The sequence below is a fragment of the Monoraphidium neglectum genome, assembly GCF_000611645.1.
Source record: "Monoraphidium neglectum strain SAG 48.87 unplaced genomic scaffold scaffold00187, whole genome shotgun sequence".
Classification (NCBI taxonomy): Eukaryota; Viridiplantae; Chlorophyta; class Chlorophyceae; order Sphaeropleales; family Selenastraceae; genus Monoraphidium; species Monoraphidium neglectum.
The window spans coordinates 17,209-36,696 of record NW_014013441.1 but is presented as its reverse complement, the minus strand read 5'-3'; the positions used below and the strand labels follow the sequence as shown (position 1 = coordinate 36,696).

The window sequence follows — 19,488 nt, the reverse complement described above, 5'->3', positions numbered from 1 at the left end:
GCGCGCGCGGCGGCGGCTGCGGCGCCGGCGGCAGTAGCCTGTGCCAGCTCAATCGCCAAGTCCTCCAGAGAGCCGCGGACAGCATTGCTGCTGCGGCCGCGGCGCAGAGCGCGCGCCGCGGCTTGGGCGCTCCTGTGCAGGCAGTGCAACAGTCGGCAGACCCACGCAATCAGCACAAAGTTTCGGCTGTGGGCGTGCATTGTTACGACGCTGCCCGACATCAGAAAAGCACCTGACTTGCGTCCAGGCTGCAGCGTTCGTCGCTGCCCACTGTCCCGTGCGCGTGCTGTGCGGTGAGCGCCGCCAGCCGTCCATCCGAAGTATGCGTCTTGACTGACACCCGCCCCCCCAGCTTCCACACCTACCTCGCAAGCTCCTCCTCCTCAGCAGCCGCAGCCTCCTCCTCCTCCAGCTCTGCCACCGCCCGCCTCAGCCGCGCCCGCGCCCCGCGCGCCGCCTCCCCGCCCCGCGCCGCGCCGCCGCGCCTCCCCTCCCGGTCGCCGCTGCCTGGGCTGCCACGCTGCAGAACATCGAGCGCGTCCCGCAGCCGCCCAAAGTCCTTGGCCAGGCCAGGGGAAGCCGCGACCGCCGCCATCACCTCCTCTTCGTTGCGCGCGTTGCCGTGCTTCAGCGCCGCAAGGCAGTAGCTGCCCGCATGAGGGTGAGGCGGGGCCGCCGGGAAGCACGCGATCAGGGGCAGGCGCTTCCTTGCGGGCCGGCACGCATCGGCCTGGTCAGCGCCAGAATGCACAGGGCGCCCGACGGGAAGCGGCAACACGCAGCAAAGAATAGCAGGCGCCGCGGCGGAGCGCGGGCCGCGCGGGCGAGCGGCACGACGCGGCACGGCGCGGTCGACTGGACCCACCGCGCCGTCTTGGCGACGCAGGTCTTGGGGGCGGCCAGCATGTCGACGAGCAGCTCTATGCCGCCCAGGTAGCGCACTGAGTCCTGCACCACAGGGTCCTTCGCGGCCAGCAGGCACAGCGCGCCCGCCGCCGCGGCCTGCATCGTGCCCGGCGCGTCCGGCCGCAGCAGCCGCACCAGCGCCCCGACGCCGCCCGTGGCACGCAGCGCGCGCCGGCAGGCGGCGTCGGCGGCGAGCGCGCCGAGCGCGGCGGCGGCGTGGGCAACGGCGGGCCGGGTGTGGGAGGGCGCGAGGAGCGAGACCAGGGCGGGGAGGGCGCCGGAGGTCAGCAGCGGCTCGTGCGCGGCGGGGCGCTGCGCCAGGGAGCAGAGCGTGGACGCCGCCAGCTCCAGCAGGCCGTGGATACCCTGGTGATGGGGGATTGCCGGGAGTTTTAATCACATGGGCCGCGTGATTGGTCGAGGTGAGTCAATAGAAGAGCACTGCCCTGCGAGCCGCTTCGTCTGCAGGGCATGCCATGTAGCCAACCTGCTCTTTACTCTGCAGACCGCAAGTGCGCACGCACCTGGCCGAAGGCGATGGCGCCGTCCTCAGCGCCGTTGACCACGTTGACCGCGCACCGGGTGCAATGCTGCGCGGTGATGGACAGCAGCAGCTCGTCCCCGGAGCGGTCCGCATCAAGCACCGCCTCCAAATGGGCCCTCAGCTCTGAGGCCGCAGCCGAGGTGGAGGTGGGGCTTTTGCTGCTCGACGATAGGGAGGCGGGCCACGCCGCCTTGATGAGGAGCTGCCCACGCCTCTCCGCCTCCCACTCGTCGTCGAGGGCGGCTGCCTCAGCCTCCATTACTGCAAGCTTCTGGCGCAGCCCGTTCACATAGCTTTCTCCAGAGGCGCTGCGCGACCGCGCCCTGGCCATCGTGTCTGTGACGATTGCGCACGCGGCAGATGCGCGGCGGAGGTGCAAGTACGCTTGAGAGTTTGTGATGCCCGGATGCCTGAGACATGTATATCGTGATACGGTAAGTATTAATGATATAAACTGGCTGCTACCATGCGAGACCTGGACCTAGAGACAGGGCCTCCTGACGAGCTCCAGACTCCGTTTCGAGACCCAGCCTCCCAAAGCAGTGCAGCCAAGCATTCCAAAAGCAATGCCAGTAGATATTCGATGACACCACCTCGCAACCACCACAAGCACCGGAAACTCACCAAAAATGCTCTTGACTTCTAGCTCAAAAGAGGTTGAATCCGCCTAAAATACTTGTTCGACAATTTATACTGCTGCATTGAGCATTGTGATGTGCTCATTCACCGCTGCTGATGTGGCTCCAGGCCTGCTGAGGGAGCTGGCATGTAAGGACTCCACTTTGGACTGCCCAGCTGCTTCGTTGCCGGGGCCTGGGCGTACAATCACAAAGGGCATTTGAATTTTTTGACGTGAAACAATTCAAGTAATAAGAAAAAAAGCAACGGTCAAACAGCTCCTTGCAGCACTGCGGGCCCAGCACCGCATGCCCATGAGCATATGCTCGCGTACCAAGCTGCAGAAACATTGCAAACCACGCGCCCCGGGCTTGCCTGCCACTACCAAAGCTTGGGGTCGGCTCCCACCGTGCCCTCCTCAAAAGTCCTGCTGGGCGCTTCCTCTGCGCCGCTCTCCTCCGCCGCCTCAACCACCCCTGCCCCGACGGCTCGACAAGAGCCCCCAGTTGCAGTATCTGCTGCCGCGGGGCGCGCTGCGGCGCCTGCGCCTGCTGTTGTCGCATAGTCTGTGTACTTGTTCGCGCGGCCCCTGCACTGATCAACAGGGTACCTGGTGTATGGGGGTGTGGGGATTTGCAGAGGAGTGTGTTTGCACGCATGCATGCACACGCATGCATGCACACGCACGCTCATAAGTGGGCGCACTCAACTCACGCAATCACACATGCTCCACCCCCCCCCCCCCACACACGTCCGCAGGCGCCCGCGTGCACGTGCTTGGAGATGGATGAGTGCACCCAGGCAAGCATGCAGGCTACAAATGTGTGTGCGTGTGCATGTGTGTGCGTGTGCATGCCTTCGATGCACGCGCACGTGTGCGTGTGTGTGCGCGTGTGCGCGTGTGTGTGTGAGCATGTGTGCGCACGCACGCAAGCACGCATGTACTCGCAAAAAAGGTGAGGGCGGGCGCAAGCAGTGCGACTCTGGCCACACCGCAAAGGCTGATGACGGCCGCGTGCCCTGACACACTTACACCTGCCTTTGACCGACTCAACCCCATCGACTCACTTGGCTGCGTTCTTCTTGAGCTTGTCCTGGACAGCGGCGGCAAGGTCAATCTTGCAGACATCAGCCAGACGCACCAGGTACCTTGGGGCAGCCACACAGATCGCGGGCGGGGGTCACATGGTCAGATGACAGCCAGTGCTTGCGCATCATTCGGCACCAGTGGCCATTGAGCAGCGCACGCCGGACCGTTGCCAGACCGCTGCACACCGCATGGGGCGCGCACACAGCCAACGTCACTCGCACGCGGTCTCAGCCAACACTTCAGCACGCTCGAGCCGAGCATAGAAAGCAGGTGGCGGCGTTGTGCCACGCCGCCAGCAGGGCTCACAGCAGCACGTCTGATAGCTCCTCGCCGACGTGCTCCCGGTCCGCTGGCGAGAAGTCTGGCAGGCCCTCGGCCACCTCGCCGCGCCATTGGAATATCTCGGACAGCTCGCCTACCTGCGCTTATGAGTGTGCGCGTGTGCGTGCGCGTGTGCGTCCGTGTGTGCGTGCGTGTGTGTGCGCGTGTGTGTATGCACATGCGAATGCCGCAAAATTTGGAAGCATGCAATTTATGCAAGATTGCATGAACGACCAGTATGCGCTATTTAGTCACAGCACAGACGGCTCCGGTTCCCAAGCGATGGCAAAGGCAAGCAGGGGCACAGTGATTTATGCAGACGTCAGAGAAGGAGGTGGCGGCCACAAATTTTGAGACGTCACCTCGCCAACCAGCGCCAGCAGCAGGTTCCTAGGAGTGTGATACTGCCTCCATTCCCGCTCATCCGCAAATTGGGCAATTTGCGCCCGCACCTGCTCCAGGGTCACCTGCCCGCAATGGTGCATCCCGCAAGCGCGCGACGAGGGAGGTCAGCGGTAGGTAATATGTCGCGGCAGCCGTCGCACGTCATGTGCAAAGGTGCGCAGCCACAACGACAACGCTAGGACGTGCACAGTGCCTGCGCGCATGCGGCCAAGCGAGGGCGGCCTTGAGTGCCGTCACAGCGCCGCTCGCTCACGCTGGAGCAGCTCGCTCCTGCATCTCCGCATGTGTGATTCATCACACTGTGTATTTCCTTGACCATGCGCACGGGTTCTGCCAGATCTTCACTGTAGATCAGTAAAGTAACCCGCAAAACATGTGATCTTAGATTACAATGTTGTGCAGCTGCATTATGTCAGATAATTCAACAACAACTTACGTTTCAGGTAGCTTGGTTCGAGACCGTAATCCTTCCTCCCGCCACAACCAGCCGGCGCTTGACTGGGCCCTTCCACCATCGACACACTCCTGGACGTCAATATCAGAGAGACAATGCAAAATCCTATGGGCATAGACCTGCTAGGGCTATCTCACGGCCTGCTGCAGCGAGTTTGCGACCAACTGAATGACTCTGCGTCGCGGCGAGCGGCGCGCCTGTCGTGCCCAACGCTATGCCAAGCAATTGACGGTGGCGCCCGGACCGTTGTGATACACATTGGCAGCATCTGCAAAAGTAGTTACTTTGATGCTACGGAGCAGCCGACGATGGGCCTGGCCGCCGAGAGGGCGCTGCAGCTCAGGGCGCGCTTCCCCAACAGCACGCACCTGCGCATGCAGCTGAATCACGGCGCCGACAACGCCGAGGTGCAGGCGCTCACGGCGCAGCTGCTGCAACTGCCCCCCGGCGCGTGGCGAGGCATCGTGGTCGTCCAGCTGTGCCGCAGGCTCCTGTTGCGCGACCGCCCGCTGCTGTGTGCGCTCATGGGGGCCGTGGTGCGCGTGTGCCCACTGCTGCACAGCGCACACTCGGTGCTGGCGCCAGAGATTCTGCGGGCCCTGGTGCCGGCCGCGGGCAGCCTGCAGCGGCTTGTGCTGCAGACATACGACGGCGATGGCGAGCCGGCGCGCGGGGACGCCTCGGAAGTCGAGGAGGCGCTCGCTGTGCTGCCGTGCCTGGAGCAGCTGACCGCCGAGCAGGGCCCGTGGCTCCACGGCTCTCGCGCGTGGGAGGGCCTGTGCGCCGCGCTGCCGCGGCTGCCGCGGCTGGCGCGCCTCAGGGCGGGCGCGCTGCACGACTTCCTGAGTTTGGCCGCCCGTGCAACCTCACTGGAGGACCTCAGCTTGTGCACATACTTCCTTGGGATTGGGCTTCAGCTGCCGAAAGTCGACCCCAACCCCAGCGTCAGGCGCCTAGAGCTCAGGAACGTGCGCAGGCAAGTGGGCAGGCAGCTGCATGAGGCCTCACGCGCCTGTGGTGCTTGCGATGCAGTGTGGTCTGCTGCGGGCGTACAGAAGCACGCCGCTACTCGAGGTGCCTTCCCCAGCCGCACGCGCGCATTTGCCAGTGCAAGCATTGCATCCCTCAACATCACTACCGGTGCGTCATGCAAACACCCTCCCTGCCCCGCGCTCGCGTCAGCCCGCTCGACCTGGCTCTCTCGCGCGTTGCGGCCAGGGGCGACCCGGACGGTGGCCCGAGCACGCAGGCGGCGCGCCTGCAAGATGGTGACGTGCCGGCGCTTGGACGGGCCTTCCCCAACCTGGTATCGTTGACTGTGGAGGCCACCCTAGCGTGTCCCTGCCGGCGGCGGCGGCGCCTCCGTTGCTGCCAAAGCTGCGCGAGCTCACGATCGACGCCCTCGACTGGCGCCTGCTGCCGTCGCTGGCGCCGGCGCTGGAGGTGCTGCGCCTGCAGAGTTGCGTGGAGACCCGGGATCTCGAGGCCTTCGAGGGCGGGCTCACGTCTCTGCGCGAGCTGCGGTTGGCAGAGGTGGTGTCGCACAAATCGCTCGACCTTGCTGTGCTGGCTAAGCTGCCCGCGCTGCGCACACTAGGCGTGGTCCTGGGGATGCCACACCGAAAAGGTGCGGCGGTGGAGTGTTGCCAGGCCGCGTTTTCATCCTGGGCGGCCGGGTGGCGCCACATAACGCCACTCGAGCTGGGCTCTCACCCCGACTCTTGTGACCCCATGCCTGTTGATGTTGGCAGCCTGTTGCCCGTGTTTGCGGGGCAGCTGGGCAGCACCCTGAGGCACCTCACCCTCGACCCCTGCACACTTGTGGGTGCAAAGCACTCGCCCTTGCCGGGTGTCCTGCAGGCGTGTTTGCCGCAATTCGTGGTGCTTGAGCGGCTTTCGCTCGGCTTCGACTGCCAGGCGTACTTGATGTATGCCACCACGGCGGGCGTGCGGGCATCGTTTGGCGGGTTTGTTGTGACCGAGCCGTGTCTGACAGACGTGGCCGCGGCGGTGGCGGCGGCGCGGCCAGCGTGCCTGCGAGCCGTGCGGCTGCGGCTGCGGGCGGGCGGCCGCCGCCCCGCCCAGGTGTCCTGGGGCTGCTGCATGCAGCTGATGGCTGCGCACTCTTGGCTGCACATTGACCTCGTGCCGCCAGAGGCGTGCCCGTTTGGCTGGTGAGGTGTGAAATGCTTGCAACTCTGCACGCTTCGTGTTGTCACGCTTCCAACCCATGGGTGCCAGGATACGCACTCTCTGTGGTTCCTTGCCAGCCGCGTGTTGCAGAAGATGGGTCAAGAGCTCAAGTTTAACACGGACAGGCGAAAGGCCACTAAGCGCCGCCGAGGGCCTGTCAGTGACTCATCCAATCGACAGCACCCTACTAGGGTACCATGCCGGTGTGCAGCTATCTGCTGACGCGAGGGCCTTGCACCATTTGAGCCTGGACTGGAGTCTTGCAGCGACACTCAGAGGGGCATCACAAGGGGACACTACGCAGCACTACTTCACAATTGAGTCTCCCCGCAACATCATCATAGGGTTGCAGGAAACAAACCATCAGCAATGCATAAGCAGGGCCCACTGAATTTGACACTGAGCGCGAGGTAGCTGAGCCGCATGACGGTTGGCGCGTTACTTAGCCGTGTGGGCGTGCCGCGTCACGTTTGATTGGTCGGCGATGCGTGACCTCTGTAGTGCCAAAATGCAACGGTTTGCTGGTGAAAAAACCCGTCGCCTGCAGCCACCCCAATCCACCACAAGACTCCAGAGATCACCGTCGCCCACCACGGCCACGGCCGCCGCCGCCCCCGCCGCGCCCGCGCCCGCCGCCGCCTCCACCCCTGCCGCCGCCGCTGCTGCCACGGCCGCGGCCGCCCCCGCCATAGCTGCTGCCGCCCCCGCCGCCCCCGCCGCGGCCGCCGCCACCCTTGCTGCCCTTCTTCTCCGACCGCTTGGCGCGAGCCGCGTTGGCCTTCTGCCGCTCCTTCATCCGCTGCTGCAGGTCCTCCTTCCGCTTCCGCTCCTTCGCCACCTGCGCCTGCGGCCGCAGCTCCCCGCCGCGCTTCGCGGCGCCGCCCTTGGCCACGCCGCCGCCGGCGACGCCCAAGGCCGCCCTCCAGCTCTTGTGGCGGTTGGCCGGCTTGAACCTGTTCGCCAGCTCAGCAGCGACCCGCCCGTCGTCCTCAAAGCCGCCCGACGCGGCGACGCGCGTCTTGTTCTGCCGCGCCCACTTCTTGTACAGCTGCCCCTTCCGCTCCTCCCCCTTCTTGCCGCCGCCGTTGGTGATGAACGACCCGGCCTCGTTCCGGCCCCCGACCGCCGCCGACCTGCGCTCGCCGGCGCCGGACGACGCGCCGGCGGTGCGCTGCACGTACCGCCGCTTGCGCTTGTCCCATTGGTACTGCCGCTGCTGCTGAGTCATCGCCTCCTGGTCTTCTCCAGTGAGGTCCAGCACTGCGGAGCGCAGCTCCTCCGCCGCATCGTCGAGGCCCAGCGTCTCGCCACCGGCGGCGCCGGCGTTGTCCGTTCTTTGGAGGTGGGCATGTGTGAGTGTGTGCGTGTGTGCGTGTGTACGTGTGTGCATGTGTGCGTGCACATGTGCGTGCGTGCGTGTGTGTGTGTGTGTGTGCGTGTGTGCGTGTGCATACGTGTGTGTACGTGTGAGTGCATGTGTGTGTGTGTTTGTGTGTGTGTGTGTGTGTGCATGTGTGTGTGAGTGAGGTGCATTATAGGAACTGAAGGACATGAAATGCGCGGCCCAATGAACAGCACTGGCGCGATGGGTGACCGCGTGCGCTTGCCTGAGGGTTACCCGCTGCCGCAAGGCAGTGCTATGCGCCCCCGAAAGGCCTCGGCGCCGCATGGTGAACGGCGGCGCCATGGTGAGTTGTGGGGCATCGCCGGCTTGGCTAGTGTGGTCCCAACTACGCCCCCCCCATTAAGTGCAGTTTAGGTCGGGCCGTTTGCTTGCATCAAACCCAGGTCCAATCCGTCACAGGCACCCAACGCGCCTCGCACGAGTCCTCTAAATACCGCCCATTGCGCTCGCAAAACCAACCCCAGAATCCTCTCACCTGTTGTGACCCAGGAAGAAGCCCGAGTCGCGGTACTTGCCCTCGTTCAAAACGGCGTCGCCGACAGCCATCGCCTTTGCCGCCGCCCGCCGCAGGCTGCCGCCGTCCTCGCCGCCGCCGCCGCCGCCGCCGCGCTTGCGATTGCTGCCGGCCGTTGCGTCCCGCAGCTGCTGCTTGCCTTTCTTGGAACGCCCCTCACCCTGCTCCTCCTCCTCCTCCTCGTCCTCGCTGCTGCTGTCGCCGCCACTGTATCCACCGCCATCCTCCCCCTCGCTGCCGCTGCCGCTCCCGGCCTCCTCCTCCCCGCTGCTGCTCCCATCCTCCTCCTCGTCCTCCTCATCCTCATCCGGCCGCCGCCGCTTCGCCCCCTTGCCCTCCCTCTGCCCTTTCCCGCCTGCGCCAGCGCCGGCGACGCCCTCAAAGAGCCCCAACGCCGCCTGCCGCTTGCCGCGCTCCTTCTCGATGACCGCCGCGTGTGTGGCGCGCTTCTGGCGCATCACGTCGTTCGACTTGAACCGCAGCGCTGCCTCCAGCTCTGTCTGCATGGTCTGGCCGCCCGTGGAGGGGCGCACCTGCAGCCAGGCAGGGGGGCCGTGGGCGGAGAGGGTGAGGGTTGCTGGCGGCAGCTTTTGCCCTTCGGGGTTGCACGCCTGAGGAGTCGGAGCCACGGCAAGCAGCTGAGCGGCAGCCAGCAACAGGTGGGGGTGCGACACGCAGGAGGGCACTCCGCGCTCAACGAGGAGAACCAGGTGGTGCACGCACTCTCATTTGCCTGGGACACTGTATCTCAACCGCAAGGCTGCGCTGGTCTTGAGGAGGAGGGGGGGCGGGGTGGGGGCGGGCGATGAACCGAGAGGCCCACCTTTGCGATCTCAGCCTCCAGCACAGTGGCCGTGGGGCGGAAGTTCTTCAGCTTTTGGGTGAACTCTGCCAGCGCCGCCTCGTTCTGGAGGGGGGTGAGCAGGGAGCGAGATGGGGATCATGATACTTGAGAAAATAATGCAGCTGCCATGATGGAGTGAGGGGGGGTATGATGACAAAGGATGGATGCTCCAGCTGAGTGTGGGCTTCGGAGGGTGGTGGTGCAAGGGGAGGAGGGGCAGGCAGGACCTAGGGGACAAGATCAGGGTCGTGGTTGCGAGGTGTTCAGTCTGGCCGCCAGGGCGCATGCTAATTCGATCCAAGCCAGGCAGGTTGCGAAGCACACAGACGCGTGGTCCCACACGAACCCCCTTCAAGTCCTTGCACTGCTGCCGGCACGTGCCTGACAAACGTCTTTGCCCACGCCCCTCAAACAGGGCCCAGCAGTTGCAAGAGAGGTGGTCCCACCCAGGCCGCATCCCAGCCAGCTAAAACCCCCGACAAAACCTCCCACCTGCAGGTTGCCCCTCCGCGTCGCCGGAAGCTTCCCCAGCAGCATCGGGTGCGGCCCCTCCTTTGGCAGCCCCTTGGCGCGCTTGACGCTCTCGCTGCTGGCCGCGGGGCGCGTCTTGAGGTACAGGCTGTACGCGTTCTGCAGGGTGCGCTGCACGCTCGCCAGGTCGCCGGCGGCGTCCACGGCGGCGCGCAGGTGGTCCTGCAGGGGCTCCAGGATGGCTGCTGGAAAGGAGCCGAAGACGGACTTGCCTGGGTCGTATTTGGGGGGGGGTGTGTGGAGGGCGGCGGCGCGGCGATGGCTGGCTTCATCGGGGTCCGATCAGGCTGGAGGGCAGAGGCCTCTGGCTCGGAGGCAGAGGGGGCACTGAGTCAATGTGTTCCTTCAATGCGAACAAAAAATCTCAAACTAGCTGAGACCGTTAAGTAGGGGTGTCCGAGGCGCGTTCAACGGTCAGGCAAGCCAAAGGAAAAAAACAGGCCGCGAAACCACGGGCTCTGCCAGCAGGGCCCCACCTTCGGCGGCGTCGGCGCCGCCGTCCGCGCGCGCCGCCTCGACCGCCGCCGCGTCGGGCGCCTCGGGCGCGGCCTCTATCGCGCGGCCGAGGTAGAGGTGCAGGTCCAGCAGGTAAGGCAGCTCCTCCCGCAGCACCAGGCTCAGCGCCGTGCCGGGGCGCCCCATGCGCGCCGCGCGGCCCGCCCTGATGTGGTTTGGTGGAGAGGGCAAAGCCGTTGGTCGAGGGCGAGGGCGATTAACAGCCGAGTAGGGAAGGCGGGCGCTTTGAGGCGATGGCTTGTGCGGTGTTGTGACATCGACACGCCAAGTCGATCGCGGCGCCGACGAGCATGGACCGCCGGTGGTTGTGAGGAGCGGCGGACGGCGCGGAAATGCGCGTCTTGCTCGCCTGTGAACGAACAGCTCCGGTTTTGGCGGGAAGTCATAGTTGACTACGTTGTCGATCAGTGGGATGTCTATGCCGCGCGCCGCCACGTCGGTGGTGATGAGCACGCCCACCCGCTTGGCGCGGAACTTGGCCACGTGGATCTTGCGGGCGGTCTGGGCGTGTGTGTGAGCGATGGGGGTTTGTGTGAGATTTCGCAATTCAAACAAAGCGGCTTTCTGTTACTTTCTTTGCCATGGCATCAGGCGGGTTCCCCGGAAGCCCCATCGGAGTGCTAGGGGGTTGTGAGTTTCGTGTCCGAAGGGCGGTTGGTGGGAGTCCTATCCAATCTTTCAACCGCACCTCTCCCCCCCCAAAAAAACCGCACCCCAGCCCTCGCACCTGGTCCATCGCGCCGTACACCACCGCCGTCTCCAGCCCCTCCCGCGCCAGCAGGTTGTGCAGGAAGTCGGCGTGGTGGCGCGTCGACACAAACACCACAGTGCTCTGGTCCGGCGGCAGCATCTCGCGCAGCAGCCACACCAGCGCGGCCAGCTTGTCGTCCGGGCGCACTGAGGGGCACACGACCACAAGGTCGCGGCGCGAGGATCGGCGCGCATGTGAACACGTCTTACTGTGGAGGTGCTGCGACCCAATCGCATGTCCCTCGCCGGGGACTAGGGCGGCTGCGTCGCCCGCAGCTCCAGTAGAACTCCCCGCCCCACAGCCACGCTGCGCTGCGCAGCCCCTGCTGCGTACCCACAGTGCTCAAGCCGCCCGGCTGCCTGGACCGTGCCAATCCCCGTCCCCGGCCACTCAACCCACGCGAGCACCATAGGGACACCGTCAATCGCCACAGACAAATCAAACGCCCGCCTGAGCTACCGCAACACCCACCCGTGAAGAAGGCGAGCCCAAGGTCCGGGCTGAGCCGCCGCTCCACGTCCAGCCGCACGAGCTGCGGCTGCGCCAGGCCGGCGCTGGCAAAGTCCGCGAGGCTGCGCGGCAGGGTGGCGCTGAACAGCAGCGCCTGGCGGCCGTCGCGCAGCTTTGACAGGATCTCCCGCACCTGGAAGCATGCAGGTTGGGATGCGGATGTGTCGTCGGCGCGCGAGAGAAGATTTTGGCAACTTGCGCAACGGCTGGCGGTGCGGACGCCGCCGGCACAACGCAGCAGACGCACGGTCTCGCTGCATGCAGAGCGTCCGCCGCCCTCAAGACCGAGGCGCCACAGCCCCCCCTCCCTCGCCTCCCCGCCACAGCCACGCGCGCGCCAAGCCCCGCCGGCCCCGCATGCGCCCGAACGGCCCGCAACCCAGCACGCACAGTGCCGGCTCGACCCCGCGGCGCCCCTGCCGGCGCACCTGGTCCGCAAACCCCATCTCGAACAGCCTGTCCGCCTCATCGAACACGACATACTCGATGCTGCCCAGCCCCATGCCCTCCACCTCCTCCAGGTGGTGCAGCAGGCGCCCCGGCGTCGCCACCAGAATGTCCGGGTTGGCCGCCAGCTCAGCAAACTGCGCCTCCATCGCGTCGCCGCCCACCAGCGCCGCGGTGCGCAGGTCGCTGCCCTTGGACAGCTCCCGCACCACCTTGTGGGTCTGCAGCGCCAGCTCGCGCGTCGGGGAGAGCACGAGCGCGCGCGCACCGGCGCGGGGCGAGTGGCCGGCGAGCTTCTGCAGCATGGGGATGACAAAGGCGGCGGTCTTGCCGCTGCCGGTGCGCGCCATGGCGACGACGTCCAGGCCCTGTTTGAGGGGGTCCGGGGCATCAGAGATTGTCAAGGTGTGCGGCTGAGGACGAGGGAGGTGCCTGGCGAGCAGTTGGGGCTTCATGTCAAAGGAAGATGGGGTTCAAGGGCACATGGCCTCTGGCCGCGTGACACACAACGGCCCTCAGCAGCGTTTGCATGCGGGGACAGAGGCTACTTGCACAGTTGCGCGGGTCTAGCGTGAATCGCAGGGGCCGCGACGCGGGGGCGAGGCGCCGCGGCGGCCGCGCGCGCGGCCGGGGGGCGCACCTGCAGGATGAGTGGCAGCGTTCGCCGCTGGATGGGCGTTGGCAGGCGGAAGCCCTTGCGCTTGATGGCCCTCAACAGCCAGGGGCTCAGGCCCATGGACTCTGCGGGTGGTGGTGCGTGATAGCGGTGTGTTCAAGGCTGGCCGCACACCCAGGGGGGTTGCAGCAGCCACGCGCCCTGGCCGCCGGCCATCCAGCTCGTCGCCCAGCCCCCGCAGCCACCGCCACGCCAAGGAAAGGGATCTCACGCCCAGCCGCCGCAGACTCGCCAACCAGCGCGAACGCGTAACCACAAACAGCGCACCCACCAAATGTGCCTGGCTTCTTCTTCTTCTGGGCCTCTTTCTTGGCCTTCAGGCGCCGCCCAGACAGCGGCTTGGCCGGCGCCTCGTCCTCCCAGCCAAACTCAACCACCTCGCCGTTCGCGGCATCGTCCTTGGCGTCAGTCATGCTGCCACGACCCAATCAAGCCGTCAGAGGGCCTGCTAGCGCTGCAGCGCCACCGCAGCCGCCCTGATGAGGTGCAGCACCAGCAGGCGGCGGAGCGGCTGCGGCTCCGGTGTGACGGCTGCAGGCGCTGCTCGCTAACAGTGCCAGGATACAAGAAAGTTGCATGCGTCGACCTGCGCAGCTCTGATATAATGCCCTAGATTGCAGAATGAGACTGCAGCTGGGCAACAAGGTCCGCGATCATTTGTGCCCTATTTATGCGAGCAAGCGCTGTCCTTGGTTCTGATTGATCTGTGGGCGACTACCTTGTCAAGACAAGCGACCGTTCAACGTAGTGCCCCGCGAGAGTGACACGCCAAGTGCCGCGCGCCTAGATCAACGCGAGATAGTGCGATCCAGTTGCACGTTTTTTGAACATGTGAGGAGTAGATGCGGTTGGGCCCGTGCCCGGCGCATGCACACGGAGTTCTCGCTTCAAGTTGGCCAGATGCAAGTTGTTGCACAAGTTTGCCACTTCACCAGCGCGCACCCACGGAAGCTGGCTGTTGTCTCAGTGACATGGCATGCTCCGCGCGGGCTTGCCGCATGGCACCTCAGCAGCGGTGGTGGGGCGATTTCGCCTCCCGCAGCAGCGCTCCCGCGGACCTGCAGGCGCCGCAAGCGGGCGCCAGGCCCCGTCCAGGCCCTGAGGCCCGGCATAGACAACACTGAGCTGCTGGCTGGTGACTGGGTGATGCTTGTGGGATGGTTGTGGGATGTTTGACACAGTGTCTTGGCTTGGGGATGCGAGCTACATGCAAATCCAGGCGGCCCGATCGCCCTCATAAGACCCACGGCCCCCCATTCTCGATCTGCAGGCGACTGCATCGCGCTCATAAGCTTCAGCCTGTGAGCATGTCCTTCCTGTCTCCGGCCGCTGTCCCGCCCTGGCACTGCACTCCAACAGCCGCATGTCGTGCGCAATTGCCCGCCCATGTGCATCGTTAGAGCACTCTCGGCAGACCTGGGCTCGATTCGCGACAGCCGTGGCTGCCACCACTGCTGTATTCGTGACCCGGAAAGCGCTGCTACGCTGCTAAACTGAACTTGCAACTGCCTTACCATCGCCTTGTCCTGCTCCACAAAACTGAGCGCACCCTGCACCAACAACAACCCGCGCCCGTGACAGATGGAAGCAGATCTCCAGCATAGTGCTGGCCCCAGACTTCCCGGGCTGGCTCGCCCCCCTGCACTTTAACCCCAACCGCTGGTTCGAGTTCGTGTCCTTCACGTGCACCCTGACCGCCTCATGGGTGCTCGCCGCCGCGCTCACCGGCGGGCTCTCTTACGCCGCCAGCCGCGGCGTGCCCGAGGCGCTGCGCGCCACGTCGTGGGCGTGGCTCGTGTCGATGCCGATCGCGGCGGCGCAGCTGGTGCTGGTGACGGCGGCGGAGAGCCGCGCGCTTGTGGGCACGGAGGACTTTGCCAGCGCCCTGCCTCTGGCCGCTCAGGTGGGTGGGGTTGGGGCGGTGGGGCCTAGTGCAAGTCTGCACCTGGCAGGTAGTTACTGCAGGCCAGGGGGTGATGGTGACTTGAGGACGGGGAGATGGTAACTGCAGGACATGGGGAGATAGTGACTGTGGGACAGGGGTGGCACAGCTGGATCTGCCCGCCGCCGGTTGCCGCGCCAATTGCGCCAGCCAGCGCGCTGCACACCCACCCGCACCACCTGCAGGGCCCCGGCGAGCCTGTGGCCACTGCCGCGGGCGTGCTGGGCGTGATGTGCTTCTGGCGGGCCTTTTACACTGTCGCCCTGGACCCCTGGTCGAGCAGCGCGCAGCGCATCACTGCGGAGGCGCAGGCGCTCCGCGAGGCGGCGACGGTGGCGGTCGCGCTTGCGGCCGTGGGGGCTGCGGCCTTGCAGGTGGTGCAGGCGGCATCGGGCGTGATGGAGCGCGGGCAGCTCATGTGACAGGCTTGTGCTATAATTCGTGCTTTTAACGCTTTTGTACAGCACTTTACCCAAAGAAACGTGTGCAATGCAACGAGCGCAGAAACGAATATCCGAGGTGGCTGGCATCCCACGTCTGGGCGTTTGTTGGTGCCCGCCCTTGCGGCGCACATCGGGGCAAGCTTGCCACGCCCCGCGCTGTTCAGGGAGCCAGAATCATGTTGGCCCCGCCTCAGTTTGCCTTGCAAAAGCGCTTGCTGCCTATGACATTGTGGCTATACGCACAGATTGTTTGCGGGCAACACTGGCATGCAGCACAAGTGATGCAAGGAGTTTTGACCGTTTTCCGACCAGCTGGATGCACCTACTTGTGTAAAAACTTTGCACTTGATCTTACTGGGTCAGCCACCATGGATGCCTTCAGATTGCTGTTTATAGGGGTTGGGTTGTCCTTGTGGAGTTTTGATACTCCATGCTTCCACTGGCACGCGCTCAGCGGACGAAGCCGCTAGAAAGGCGGCAAGCGGGAAAGTAGCGCTCCGACAACAAGTATAGAGGGCATGCGAACACACAAAGGGCTTCGTATACAACACACTGGCGGCATGCTCGGGCCATGAGCCGTCACAGCTGCCAACAAAGCATAACTGGGCTTAACGGTTCGCTTGTAGAGTGTTTGGCAAGGCGGTCGCAGTGCAGCGCGCAAGTGAGGGCAGCCGCGGCTGGCTCGCCGCCATGGCTGAGCGGCTTCGGCAGCCGGCCGGCGGTTGTCAACCAAGCTAATCAGCCGAGCATTTTGAACAGCTTGTAGCTGGCGTCAAAGGCGCAGCTGGACTGCGCCCTCTTGCCGCTCGTCGTGAACCCTGGTGGACAGGGGATGCACAGGAAGGACCCTGGCAGGGGCGCAAATGAGTTTGCTGGGCAGGGCGAGCAGAACTGGGCGCCGGCGGTGCTGGCGTAGAACCCCTTGTTGCACAGGCGGCAGATTGCCAGGTCGCGGTCGGCGTAGGTGCTGCATGGGAATGGGTTTCAACACGGGGAGCAGCAGGTCAGGGCTTACAACAGTGCCACGGGGAACGTGGTGGCATGCATGCAACGTGTGCAGGCATTTTACGGGCAACATGGTGCTGACAGACAACCAGGGCAGGGGGTCGCCTCACCCCGGCAGGCACAAAGTGCATGTAAGCGCCGGCTGCTTGGACACGGTGCCATTGGGGCATGAGCTGCACGAGATGGACAGGTGCCGCTCCTAAGGGTAGATGTCCAAATGTGAGCCGCAGGGGGGAAAGTTGTTGTCAGAGGCAAACCCTGGTGCGCATCCCAGTAAGCAACAGGGGCGCGGTGCAAGGTTGTATGTGCAAGGGCACTAGTTCACCAGTGTCGACCTTTCTTGGCCTGCCCACCTGTGACATCATCAGTTGCGCGGGGATTGTCTTGATCGTGGCAATCATGTTCATCGCCTCATTCTTGCTACAGGGAGGCTGCGAGGTTTATTCGAGGTGTAGAGGTTGAGTTGAGCCGTAGGAACGGATGGGCCTGGCTATATCCAAGTGGATTCAGATGCAACTGCTGGGGCCGGCAGCCTCGCCAATGTGGGGGGGGCGCTCGCAAGCAGGCTCAGGGTTGTAGCGCCGCTGCAAAGCGGGGTCATTTCTTGCCCTCCTGGCAAAGCTCACCCTGGGAAGGCTCATCTTGGGGAGCTTGGGCAGCGTCAGTGACGGCAGCTGGGGCAGATCTGGGATCTTGAAAGGCAGGTCAACGTCGACGCACCTGCGCGAGTAAGGGGCAAACATGTCGCATGCAAAATGTCTCCACTCTTCTGAGTGGCGCCAGGCTCTTTCCTGTGCCCGTGTGAAGTTAAGGCCAAAAACTGAACTTTGTGCCATGCCTGCTTCAAGGCATGTTGCATAATCACGTACATCCTCTGGCCCAGCCATCTGCGTTCCCGCCTCCCAAGGCTCACTTGTGCGTCGTGCAGCTGCCGCAGGTCGGCACGCAGACCTGCGACTTGCTGCACGGCTTGGCCGCGCAGCTGTCCTGGATGCAGCCGACCAGCGGCTTGCCGTTTGGGCACATCACCGGCTTGACCTTGACGGCGTGCAGGATGGCGTCCCGCACAGCGCTGCTGAGCGCCGCGTGGACGCCCTCGGCGAGTGCTGTTATGTTTGGCAGGTGTGGCCTGCCTGGTAGGCTGATTGGCCCGAGTGTCGGCAGCAGCGTGGGCTTTGGCCAATGGGCCAGCGCGGGGGCTGGCGCAGGGGCCGGCGAAGGGGTTGCCACAATGGCGGCGGTGGCGTCAATCGCGCCAATGTCGTCTCCTTCAGTTTCGACCCCTAGCATCATGGATCCCGCCACTGTGACAACGTCGTTGTCCAGGCATTTGAAGTCACATCCGCACCCACGCTGGCACCACCTTCCTGGTCCGCAGGATTTTTTCGGATCGGCGCAGGGGTTGCCGCTGGCGCACTCGCCGAAGGGCTGGTCGTCTGGGCAGTCTGCACGCAGGGAAGCAGCAACGATGAGCCTGCTCAATGGTATGGGCTTAAACTGCTGCTTCGCATACTGGCGCCCAAAGCTGATGCCTCGGAACTGACTTCACAAAACTGAAATATGTTGCTGGTCCGGGCGTTGTCGTCCATCTGTCCACTAGCAGGATGCAGCATCCCATGCATGCACCTCCTGCTGCATGAGCGCATGGCGAGGTGACCGCAGCACATCTCAGGACGCCCCACAGAGCACAGCAGCTACCCAAGTAGCCTCACCGGGCACAGAAGCGCTTGAATGTCGAGCCAAAAGCAGCAGTGCACTGACGCAAAGCAGGACCGCGCCCTTCATCGCGTGCTCCTTGACAGCCAACAGAAACTCCGTCCTTTCAAGTGCAATATATTTCGTAAAATTATTGTATGGCTCGTGACTGTGTCCGCCTCTCTAAAGCCTGACAGTCTCCTTGCGGGGGTTGGAAAAAGCTGCTCGTCCTGAAACAGCTCGAGCTGCGGGTAAGCGCAATAGACACAGTATCTTAAAACTTGTCGCAGCCAATTTGTAACTTTCACAAGGAACACGTGCAGTATCCGGACACCCTCAACAAAATCCTTGCAGTGCCGGTCTCTCCCGCCATGGCGCCTTGCTCCAACCGTGCAATGTCACTGGACGGCAGGCCGTCATGTGCAAAGCATGGTTTCGTTTCCTCAAGTTTGGCGCGCCTTGATGTAATAACAGCATGCTGTGATAGATGATTTTGAGAGCTGATTTACAATACAGTAACGTGACAATACATCGACGGGCTCAATTCCTTTGCATTGTGTGGTGGATCCCTACATGCTGCTCTACAAATTTTTGGGGAGTTAAGTGCACATGCAGCAGTTTGATTTTGGGGCTGTTTGAGCAACTGGGAAACTGAGTGTGCAACCTGCATTGGTATTGGGGCGGTTGCTTTTCTACTTACTACATGAGATGGCAAGGACTGCATGCAGACTCAGTGCTGCAAGTATGAGTCTGCTAGTCGCGGCGACTCACTATCTGGATCTCTGCCGTGTTGATAGAGTTGGGTTGATACGTGCAGCAAACTCCACTGTCCTCTCCCAGTGCTGGTGCTTCTGTCATCATACATCTGAATGATGCTGTGCTCCTATGGTGCACCCACTGATAACCAAATGGCAACCAGCTGCCGAGTGCGTGCAAGGCCACCAGACGTGCGTTTGACAGGCTGTGGTGCTGCTGCATGCACACCACCCTGTGAGTAACACCATTTGATGTCTGTGCCGCCAACGTGCATCCATTCGTCCGCCTCTGTCCTTCTGTGGCCACCAGGCAGACTGTGGCAGGCCGCCCTTCCGGCATACAGTACTGTATTGAGCGCTGGCAAGCACATGTACATGTCAATGCGTCATGAGCCAGGCCTAGCAATGGCTGTGGGATGGGTCCCCACCCTGCAAAGCGCTTGATGTGTGCATTTTTGGGGGCGGGGGCAGGTGACATACCCAGGTCAGTGATGAAGTATAGAGTGCTTACCGAGTGGGTACCCCTGCCATGCACCTGTGGGTGCCTGTGCTGGGCAACTGCTCGCGGGACAGCTGGAAACCCAGGTTGCAGCATCTCGCTGTCTCTTCTACGCAAATTTTGAAATTATGCGTGCCGTTAGCGGTGTAGATTTTCAGGCAAGCGGGGCATCAGGGTGGTGACATGCAGCGACCCCGGGCACTGGTCATGTTTGGCGGTTGTGATGCAGTTGTCGATTTGGGGGTGACTCGTCCCGTCCCCGGCAGCGTGATCGCTCGATTAGAGCAGGTGGAAAGAATGCGATGACATGACACCATTAAAACAGCTACGTGTCGAATCACTCAGGGTTCTCAGAGCAGCATTCGCGCCGAAAAAATCTGGTTGCTGGCATCGTCACAGTTGCGCACCCAGACGCCTGCTTGGG

The 19,488-nt window shown here is 63.9% G+C and overlaps 5 protein-coding genes across 5 annotated transcripts; 2 read left to right on the top strand and 3 right to left on the bottom strand.

Moving 5' to 3' along the window:
• Positions 1-361: 361 nt before the first annotated feature.
• On the bottom strand, positions 362-1,709 carry MNEG_1793 (hypothetical protein; the record flags this gene model as incomplete). The annotated part of the gene is made up of 3 exons (XM_014049738.1): positions 362-647; positions 866-1,272; positions 1,431-1,709. The coding sequence occupies 3 exons, from the start codon at positions 1,707-1,709 to the stop codon at positions 362-364; spliced, it is 972 nt and encodes a 323-aa protein (XP_013905192.1).
• A 1,423-nt stretch (positions 1,710-3,132) lies between these two features.
• On the bottom strand, positions 3,133-3,964 carry MNEG_1792 (hypothetical protein; the record flags this gene model as incomplete). The annotated part of the gene is made up of 3 exons (XM_014049737.1): positions 3,133-3,217; positions 3,465-3,577; positions 3,932-3,964. 3 exons carry the CDS (start codon positions 3,962-3,964, stop codon positions 3,133-3,135), a joined length of 231 nt encoding a protein of 76 aa, XP_013905191.1.
• Positions 3,965-4,646: 682 nt separating this feature from the next.
• Positions 4,647-6,516, top strand: MNEG_1791 (hypothetical protein; the record flags this gene model as incomplete). The annotated part of the gene is made up of 2 exons (XM_014049736.1): positions 4,647-5,306; positions 5,716-6,516. The coding sequence occupies 2 exons, from the start codon at positions 4,647-4,649 to the stop codon at positions 6,514-6,516; spliced, it is 1,461 nt and encodes a 486-aa protein (XP_013905190.1).
• Positions 6,517-7,108: 592 nt separating this feature from the next.
• Positions 7,109-13,138, bottom strand: MNEG_1790 (hypothetical protein; the record flags this gene model as incomplete). The annotated part of the gene is made up of 11 exons (XM_014049735.1): positions 7,109-7,865; positions 8,412-8,983; positions 9,274-9,357; positions 9,787-10,037; positions 10,302-10,486; positions 10,703-10,842; positions 11,069-11,238; positions 11,564-11,735; positions 12,031-12,417; positions 12,690-12,790; positions 12,997-13,138. The coding sequence occupies 11 exons, from the start codon at positions 13,136-13,138 to the stop codon at positions 7,109-7,111; spliced, it is 2,961 nt and encodes a 986-aa protein (XP_013905189.1).
• Positions 13,139-14,032: 894 nt separating this feature from the next.
• MNEG_1789 (hypothetical protein) lies at positions 14,033-15,089 on the top strand (the record flags this gene model as incomplete). The annotated part of the gene is made up of 3 exons (XM_014049734.1): positions 14,033-14,043; positions 14,307-14,628; positions 14,853-15,089. 3 exons carry the CDS (start codon positions 14,033-14,035, stop codon positions 15,087-15,089), a joined length of 570 nt encoding a protein of 189 aa, XP_013905188.1.
• Between the last annotated feature and the right edge of the window lie 4,399 nt (positions 15,090-19,488).